The sequence below is a fragment of the Geospiza fortis genome, unplaced genomic scaffold, assembly GCF_000277835.1.
Source record: "Geospiza fortis unplaced genomic scaffold, GeoFor_1.0 scaffold11, whole genome shotgun sequence".
Taxonomy (NCBI): Eukaryota; Metazoa; Chordata; class Aves; order Passeriformes; family Thraupidae; genus Geospiza; species Geospiza fortis.
In genome coordinates, this window is record NW_005054304.1 from 10,830,782 (window position 1) to 10,840,739 (window position 9,958).

The 9,958-nt window shown below is 41.8% G+C and overlaps 1 protein-coding gene across 1 annotated transcript in view; it reads right to left on the reverse strand.

Moving 5' to 3' along the window:
- Positions 1-642: 642 nt before the first annotated feature.
- ADH5 (alcohol dehydrogenase 5 (class III), chi polypeptide) overlaps positions 643-9,958 on the reverse strand; it is a 16,024-nt gene continuing 6,708 nt past the window's right edge. Inside the window, exons 6-10 of the mRNA XM_031066485.1 lie at positions 4,554-4,591; positions 3,777-4,037; positions 2,932-3,067; positions 1,906-2,044; positions 643-954 (exon numbers count right to left, since the gene is read on the reverse strand). Of these exons, the coding sequence (XP_030922345.1) occupies positions 930-954; positions 1,906-2,044; positions 2,932-3,067; positions 3,777-4,037; positions 4,554-4,591 (599 nt within the window). The 3' untranslated portion in view covers positions 643-929. The remainder of the gene's footprint in view (positions 955-1,905; positions 2,045-2,931; positions 3,068-3,776; positions 4,038-4,553; positions 4,592-9,958) is intronic.

Here is a 9,958-nt window from a genome sequence, read left to right on the forward strand (position 1 = left end):
ACTCCAAAACTGAGACTTAACCAAATCCCAGAAAACCCTGAAGCCATCATCATGCAATGCTCTTTCTTGTTCCTCTGCAGCCCTCAAGAGCAGACTTGGTCTAATAGTAGTATTTCCTGCTTCTATGCCATGATCAGGTTTCTGACTAGAGGTGACAATCCCATGCTGTTTTGTTTTTGCAGTATTGGCTGCACAGTTTGCTTCATTTGCCAGTAAGTTAAGGAAATGGGACAGCTGTCCTACTGAAGCCTTGGAGGACACCACTAGAGCAAGTGACCAGAGCAGTTTGTGCCATGATCTTTACAACAGGCCTGGCAAAGAAAGCAGTGAGAAACAAGGCAGAACATGGACCACCCCAGTGAACATGGTACCCCTGGACACCAAAGTCTCTGCTCTGTATTTGCCTTCAAGGTGATCTGGATGCTACAATCCACTGTAGTCCTAGAATAGCCTCAGAAACTTGACAAGTTCTGGCCCCTCTCAACACAGCTGCGCCAAATGCAGGCTGCTTCTCACCCCTGTGCTTAGCTGTGCCTTGTGCAGTGAATCCCACATCATTTGCTGTAGACTCTGCAGAACACTCCCTCTGTCACATATACACTGTGAAACCACTAGAGGAAAAAAGTCACTCTTAATGCTAAATAATTCCAACAATGGGTTTAGAAATAAGCTTTTATTAAGTAGATTTGAGTTAGCCACTATTGAATTTGAGGAATGAGTAAAGAAACAGAAGTTCCATAATCAGGACTAATTCCATAATGCTATTCAGTGGTTAACAATTTTTTATTATTTAGTACCCAGAATGCTCACCCTAAAATACATGGTCTTCATAGTCCCAGTGAGTTTTCAGTTGCTTGATTCTATCAAAAATTCCATTATAACAAGGCAGGTAGCATGGTGCTGGCCAATTAGAAGGTCCACATTTGGCTCTAGAATTTCAGGACAGTTCGAATGCTTAAAAAAAAAAAAGAAAAAAAATTACCATGAAGTCAATTTTCTCCCCATCTCTCCCCTCCCTTTCATTGCTGAGACATATTTTAACTTCTGTCTTTTGTAATGAATGAAGTCATGCTTATGCCTATGATATTTATTAAAAATCCAGGATAATGCTTGTTCTCTTCAGGTTTTTTTTCTCTCCTCCAGTAAAATAAACTCCAAATGAACTCTTTTTCATACTAGGTGTCAGCTTTCAGTAGTAGCCAAGATTGATCAGGACCAGTAATATTTACAGACATTCTCCCTTTTGTCTGTTTGGAAAATGTTAGGTAGTTTTCATTACTAGTTTCCTGGGACATGCTCATGTATGAATAAAACACTGAAATGGTACTGATGTTTGTAACTGGGACAGGGATCAACTGCTGGATGAAATTTGCATAAATGCATTGTTTCCAATTGTAACAAATACAGTCAACTGATTTATCCAAAATAGAATCCATATGAGCTAAAGCAGATAGACTAGTACTCTCTCCAAAGTTATATACAATAGATAGATATAGACTGAGATCAAATACAAAGAACGTACTGGTTTCTGGAGACAAATGGTCCAAACTATTTGTCTATCTGCAGAGGAACCTAAATATTACTGAATAATCTTCAGTCTCTTTAAATTCCTTATTATGAGGGACAATGTTTTAGCAATGGTGAAAGCCTGAGACTGACCTGTCCCCTTTATCAGCTTTATATCTCTATTTCTCTTTTAAGCTGTTGCTTGCTTTTTACTGTGTGCCTGTGTTTTGGCACACACCTGGAAGGTCAGAGAAGTGTGTGTGAATCAGAATTAACGCATGTGGTATATGTCACCCTTCAGTTTCCCTGTCTGAAACATGACAGTGAGCAGGGAACCTGTACTTTGACAGTGTCTGATCAAGAAGTGTCTTGTATACCTTTCAATATTGTGAACATTACCTTTTTCCTGAATGCATCAGCTCAAAAGCCTCATTGATTTTGTCAAAAGGCAGCGTGTGAGTCACAAATTCATCAACCTTGATCTTTTTGGACATGTATTCAGTCACCAGTTTAGGTACATTGTCTACACTCTTCCAGCCTGAAAGAAGGAAAGCATGCCTTGTTTCTTCCCTTTTCCACCCATCTCAGAAAATTAAAACCACAGCCCTTACACAAAACTTGTATCATGAATACGAAAAGGAGCAGAGATGAGTGATGTGTTTGTCCCTCCTACGGAGGTCTAGCAAAAGCACACATTAGCCAAACACACACAAGTGTTGATGAAAAATCTTTCACTACGTGTTCCAGCCTTCAACATTAACAGCAGCCCTCACCTAGGAAAGCATGCACATGGCATCTCTATCAGGCCCCCTACATATCTATAACCCAACCCAGTAAGTTTTGTATTGCTTGGACAAAGAGCAGTGTAATAATTCAAAGTCTGAAACTGGACTTCCCTCAACTTCAGCAATTACTGAATTCCCCCCCCCCCAAAAAAAAAAAAGAACTCAATGTGGTTTTGAGTTTACAGGAGAAAATGTGTATCAAGCACTTGTTCCCTTTTTATTTTAAAGGTCTTTAAAGCACATTGTCATGTTGGTCCCACAATTTACTCAGTGGTTAAGCAACACAAACATACTGATGTGAGTTCCCATCTTCCCAAAGACCAGGTCCTTTCACTGGACCAAACTGAACCAAACCTTCACTTGGTGGTAAAGCAGTTTCCCTATCCCACTCCTTTAGTACTGAGTAGGATATAGATATATTCTCTCTTCAAAATATGTTAGATATGATACCAATGTGTTAATCTATACCTTGTCTGTAGGAATAACAGATTTTAAGAGTCTTTATCTTAAAAGCCAATGTAGCATTTATGAATAGCCTGTCAGTAGTACATATCTTGCAGAAGCAAAGCCAAGGGGGTGTGATCCTCCCAGCTTTAGGCCAGAGTAAATTATTTTTATCCCCACAGCAAGAGAGAGTTACCTCCAAAGGCGGTCCCTTTCCACGTCCGCCCAGTTACGAGCTGGAATGGCCGTGTGGAGATCTCCTGGCCAGCAGCAGCCACTCCGACTATCACACTGAGTCCCCAGCCTTTGTGGCAGGCTTCCAAGGCAGCCCTCTTCATGGACAGACAGGACAAAGCAGGGTGTTCATTGCTAAGGTTTACACTGCCTGGACTTCCTTTCCCCCGGTTAATGAATCAACGCATCAGCATTTAAGGAACAGTAAATACACTGAAAATTACATTATATTTTCCATTCAGGGTTCAGATTCCCTTACTCTTTTAAAAGTTCACTTTGCACTTTTTATATCCTATCTAGCTTTTACTCTAAGCTCCCACTGAGAGTTGGGACAAACTGTAATCACAGACCATATTACCAACAGTAAGGAATGCTACTGTAATTCCTGAAAATCTAGCCCTATTCCTGAAAATCTGCATTTCCAAAGGTGAAATTAATTACTTGAGAAATTAGGGAAATGCTGAGTGATCCCTGAGATTTTACTGTTCATTGCACAGTATATTTTATATGAGTTTTGTTAATTTCAACTGTCAGCACAGAGAAACTCAGGATCTCAAAAAAAGTCTGATTAAGGAAAAAACATTTGTAAGTGCCATTTTCAACCCAAGAAGTAGCAGCTGCTTTCATTACATAATTAGGAAGGACTGAGTGTAAATTGTCCTTGTGAGTCATAGCAGGTATCATTATTATTAAGAAAAAAAAAATGATTAGTGAATCTGGCATGTTTTGTGTTAAGAAAGCAGCTGATCTTGCTGTTCAGCTGAACTGGCCCCTCCCTGCACGTGCTCCTGTTGGCCAAGCACTCACCATGACTCCGACATTTCCGATGCACTCAAATGAGTAATCCACACCACCATCGGTCATCTCAACCAGAACCTCCTGGATGGGCTTCTTGGAGTCTTGGGGGCTGATGCACTCAGTAGCTCCAAACTCTTTGGCTTTGGCATACTTATCCTTGTTAATGTCAATGCCAATGATCCGGGATGCTCCTGCTATTTTGCAGCCCATAATAACCGCCAGCCCAACTCCTCCCAAACCAAACACGGCACATGTAGAGCCAGGCTCCACCTAGGAGTAAGAAAGGAATCATGAGCAACAGAAAAAAAATTCATCGTTCCAGGGGAAGAGGAAATGCAGGTTAAGGAGGCTGTAATAAAGGAAAAATGGAAGCAAATATACATGGCCATGAGATTTTATAGACAAGGGAAACTATACAGAAATTTAATTCTAAAAGCTCTTTAGGCACTAAGCCCTTTCTTTTGCCTGAAGACTCATGCCCACACACCTACCACCTCCGTCTCACCCTGAGCTTCAGACTATCAGAATGATTTGCAGCAAGATGAACATGAACCAGAAAATTAATTCATATATAGCTGCTGTCAAAAGGGGTGCAGAATACTCCACCTGAATTTCCTCCAAAGGGCAAAGGGTTCTTCTAACCTGATCTGGCCTCTTAGGGGGAAGTTAGAAATTCTTAGCTAAACTTCATCAGTTGAAGAGGAAGAAGGAACACAGATTTGGTACATCCCCTTTGCAGTCCTAGTGTAGTTGCTAAGCTGTGTGTGCCACAAGGCCAGCCTTTACCTTAGCAGTGTTGACAGCAGCCCCATAGCCCGTGGAGATGCCACAGCCCAGCAGGCACACTTTATCCAGAGGTGCTGCAGCATCTATCTTGGCTACGGAGATATCAGCCACCACGGTGTACTCAGAGAAGGTGCTGGTCCCCATGAAGTGGAAAATCTGCTTTCCCTTGCAGGTGAATCTGCTGGTACCATCAGGCATGACTCCTTTCCCTTGAGTAATTCTTGAGGCAAAGACAGGAAAGTGCAGAGCTTTAAGCAGCAAATACTTTCACCAGATGGAATCCACCAAGCAGCACAGAGAGGCAGCTGCATACTTGCACCTTTATATTCTGACCACTTTAGTAAACCTAGAAGTTCACAGAAGTGAGATGCTAAACTCCTAAAACTTTATGCAGTTAATTCCTCCAGGGAAAACCTGAAAGAAATGGAGTTTACTCATATGTTGACCTCATTAGTTACTAATGCTAACTGCTTGTGCCACAGCACCACACCTGTCTTGGCCTCCTTCAGTCCTTTCCCCTGAATAGCACCTGTCAGTTATGTCACTGGGGCTTTTTTTGAGTTTGGGAGATTTTATTCAGAACAGGAGCTGCAAATTTATCTGGGAAGCAGGTGTTAAGGGAAAAAAGAGCTGTCCGTATGATTTTGTACCACTTGAAAGCTTTGGTGTTCACTCCCAAGAGCTACATTCCCTGAAGTGGTTTCCTTAAGTATGGATTAAATATGGAGTCAGAGCCTTTATGTTTTCCAGCCTGTGGACACAAGGTAGTAGTTTGCACCTTCACATACTTGAAATGAGAGAAACAGTTCTATTTAAAGGAAGAATAGAAATTTTAAGGAAGATTGGAAAAAAATTGCCTAAGTGGCTCCTGAAACACCTACTTTCCAAGTCATTAAATGATGCATCAACAGATTTATTCTTCAAAGAAAACTCCTGTCAATTGCTTTTGCTAACTACAGCAGGTATACATTGAGCAAATACCATAGCATGTGTCAAAGTCATACAGACCTTATCTTCTGGCACAGGTTTGTTTTAGGATTCTTACAGAACTTGCATTCTCCACACTGAGGGATGTATAGAGGGATAACAGTGTCCCCTAAGGAAAAAAATATTCTGTGTCTAGTTATTGAGTCAAGCAAGGCATTCTGAAAAAAAAAGTGAAGTTACTTGATTCTGCATGTTTTTCTGTGAGCTTCAGTTCACTTAAAACCTTTGTGTACTAAAAGCTGTTTATGGTATACAAAGGTATTATGGAGTGCTAGATAAACAATTTTAATCCTGGCTGAGCAGACAACCCATCTGAAATTCATCATTCCAGAACAAGTAGCAATGTTACTGTGAAACAAAACAACCCCAAATCAACAGTGAACAACAAGACTAAACACTTTAAGCCTTTTAATTAAACCAACAGATAAAAATGGTAATTTGAAAAAATAATAAACCCCCAACTCTCTTGTAATTATACATTTATCTGACTTCAAGTAAAAAATGCTATTCTGGGCTCTTTCAAGCTTTAAATCAAGACCTCATTGAATAGACTAGTGTTTTTTCTCACAGACCACAGAAATCTACACAGGCATACACCCCAGAATAAAATATGGTATTAACTCCTGCAATATGGCATTTCAGTGGCCCACTTTGACAGAGTCTTCAAATAAAGTAACACTTTCAAGGAAGGCAGAAAACTTGTAAGGTATTCCTTACCCTTCTTTACTTTTGTTACTCCTTCCCCAACACTCTCTACAATTCCTGCTCCTTCATGTCCCAGGATCACAGGGAAACATCCTTCAGGATCAGCACCACTCAGAGTATAGGCATCAGTGTGACAGACAGCAGTGGCAACTATCTGTGAAGAAATAAATAATCTGAGACACCCCGAAGAACAGAATAGTAGCACAGATCTAAACAATTCCCTTTAGTCAGAAATTAAGAACAATTACCAGGTCAAAGTTCTGGCAGCATTTGGGATATGGGCAACATACTTTCAATTCCTGGCAAGGCAGTTTTTCTTATTTGGAAAATGCAAAGTCACAACAGTACATTTTAATAATTTCCATCAACCAAAATGTGACACTGAAAGGGGTAAAAGATGACCTGTCTTTTCCTATAGCTAGAAATAAGTGCTCCAAGTCATCTCAAAGTAGTTTAACATCTCAGATTTGAAATAAGTTAAGACTCAGAGGTAAAATTTCCAGAGAGACCATGCAGAACTCTCAGTACTGCATAAATCCTGCTTAAGTCTTCAGCACCATGCAGAAATCCTTTCCACAGGAATAAATCTCACATTAATATATATTTTTTGGCAGATACAGGCTCCTGGAAAGTCCTGATGAAATCAGAAACTTGGGTTTAGGGAATCCAAGAGACCAATTCCAGCTCAACAGCCAGTAACTTATGGCCTGACTGAAGTAAAATCCAGCATGTTACACAGCTGCCACAAATGACAAATTGCTGTCCTTGAAATAAGATAAAGGTGTTCCCTGCTCAGACACTTTGAGGGAACTTAGTCTGTAACAACTGGAATTGATCCTCAAGATTAGCCATTATCCTCAGACCAGACTATGAAGTGAGACTAGTAGAAATTAAAAGTGTTTTTCATAAACAGAAGATCTAAATACGGTCATTTTCTTCTCTGTAAAGCCAGCTGAGATACTAATGAATTAATGATATCTATTTCAATATTTCTTCTGTTGGCAAACAAACTATTCATCTTTAATACTCAGTCTCCTAAAATAGAAAACATATAGATAAGAACTGATGTAATTACCTTGATACGAACTTCATGAGCTTTTGGTGGAGCAACCTCCACCTCCTCAATAGAGAGAGGTTTACCTGCCTCCCAGGCAACAGCAGCTTTGCATTTAATAACCTAAAAGACAAAAACAAGAAAAAAAAAGAGGACATCTGTTGTATGGTTCATTTAAAATTTTGTTCAGCCAAGTGAGAAAATAAAAGCAGCACTACTGGCTTTTGGAAAGAATCCCAGATCTGCAATTCATAATTTCAACACAAAGGTTTAATTGCCCCACATTTGCTTTCAGGAAGCTAAACAATAATGAGTAAGCCAAGATCTGAAATTTGGATGTCATTCTCTTACTGTGTAAAAAATATAATAAGCCTGGGAGTGCTTGGGAGACACGCTGCAGTGAAGGGAGCAACATGACTGGAAAGGTTGCATTAAAAAATGGTGGTTTAAAATCCAAGACTGCCATTCATTTCAGGTATGTTCATTAAACACAGTGTTTGAAGTTGGACAGTTCAGAAAGGGAACTGTGGAGACCCACATCAAGATCGAATTTCCTCTTCCTGATCAGGGTGGTTTCCAAGTAGGATTCCAGCAAGGAGATGCAGCTGACATGCAGAGCCCTCAGTGATGCAGAGGGACCAGAGGGACTTTGCTATAAGGCTCTAACACCTCTGCTGTGGCCATGGGGATCACTGTTAGCAAGTCTTCTCTCACTGTGCCACAACAAATCCTGCTCTGCAAGCACACCTAAACATCCCAGGAAGCTTTTCAATCCCAACGGTGAGAGCCTGGATAAGAGAGCAGGATTGCTGGATCTAGAAACCCTATTGACAGGTACATACACACCAGTGACTGAGAAAATCAGCAGGCATTACAGCCATACACTCGAGAGCAGCTTCAGGACAAGCATCTGGATTACCCTTAGAGGTTGGTTTCATGAAGATGAAAATGTCTAAGCCATTGCTATTAGAAATATAAACCAAGAGAAGAACATGACATTTTGCATGTTCAAAATAGCTGTGGTGTTCCCCTGGAATGCTTGAAAGAAAGAGGATTAAACGTAAATTCCCAAGATCAGCAATACAGTCACTCAGCCTTTTTGAAATTTCACTTGCTGGAAGAAAAAACAGTGCCAAGATCACCTTTTGAGCTTGCCAGCTCTCATGCATCACCTGTGATCAGGAGAAAATAATGGCTAGTCTATGCCATTCTTACAACAGTATTTCTGTTGTACATAAACAGTACGAGGCTTTGCCAGAGCCAGTTAAAATCCTCACCGTACCTGTTATAGTAGAACTTAGATACTTACCTTGGCTTAAATTTGGTAAAATAAATACTACAGACCCAAAAAGCTTTTTAACAGAAAACAGATGCCTATTCCAACAGCCAGCAGGGGTCTAAATTAGACAGAAACACCCCTAACTAGAACCATGAAATCTTCTTGTCCTGCTTTTTAATACCAGGGTAAATATTACAAAAATGCACGGAATGTGCCATAGTAACTAACTGTGGAATCACAGTGTGAGCCATCAGTCATAATCTCTAAATCTACCGAAGATTTTGCCAGAAAAAAAAAATCTAAATTCAAAGCACAAAGTGCAAGGGGAGCCATCATTCAGTAAATCATTTACTGGTTTTCAATCCATCCCCTCATCCTCCCCTCATTAAGTCATCACTTGTTCTTGCATGGGAGACTGCGCACTTCTAAAATTTGACTTCCACAAGCTAAGTTAAACATAACATTAAAAGACAGAGAGGAGAAAAACAGCCTCCTTAAAGGATAAATTCTGATCATCTAAAGCTAACAGTATACATCTGGAAGCACATTTTGAAATAGTAGTTTCTGATTCAGTCCATACAGCCACAAAGGCCTCTGGACTATTCAGAGTGGGTATCAGGAAAGCCCCATCTTTTTCTGCTCTCTTATTATTCATAACTTTCTGCTGTTGCTTTGCTGAAAATCTTGAAGCCAACAACTGGAAATAAAAAACTGGAAATAAAAACCAAAACACCAGCTTCCAGCAGTTCTTCACTTCCTCTATTATCATGCTAGCACTGGAGCCCAGCTGTTGGGTTGCTTGTGGCCGTGCACACCATCAGCTATCTCAGTCGGGATGAAACCGAGCTCTGGCAGGGACAGAAGCTGCTCCAAACCCAGTGCCCGCCTGGAGCAGCTTCAGCGTCCGGCCAGGCGCGGCCGCCCCCGCCGACCCCGCTCGGGCCCCGGGCGCTGACCGCCTGCACAGAGTCCAGAGAAATACTGACAAGGTCTGGGCTATCGCGCTGTTCCTACAGCCGTGCAGCAAACATGCCAGCAATGGCATTGTGAGCAGGCAGGTCTTGTTTTTACCCCTTCTTTCCAGCCGGTTTGGTCGCACCTGCCCCAAGCCCACAGGAAACACGCAACGCTCAAGGTCTTCTGCTCGTTCCTCCACCGCCGCGACCCAGGAGCGGCCGGAGCGCAGCCCTCAGACCCCCAGGACGCGCACGGGGGTGGAGTACAACACACGGCGGGGAGCAAACGCGTGTTTTCCTTCCTATCCTGCAAACACAGCGGGAGCCTCCCACGCCAGAGCAGCGGCACCAACTCCGCCGCAGGCCTCACACGCGTGGGGCAGGAGCGCGGAGGCGCCCGGACAACCCCCGCGCCCCGGCCAGC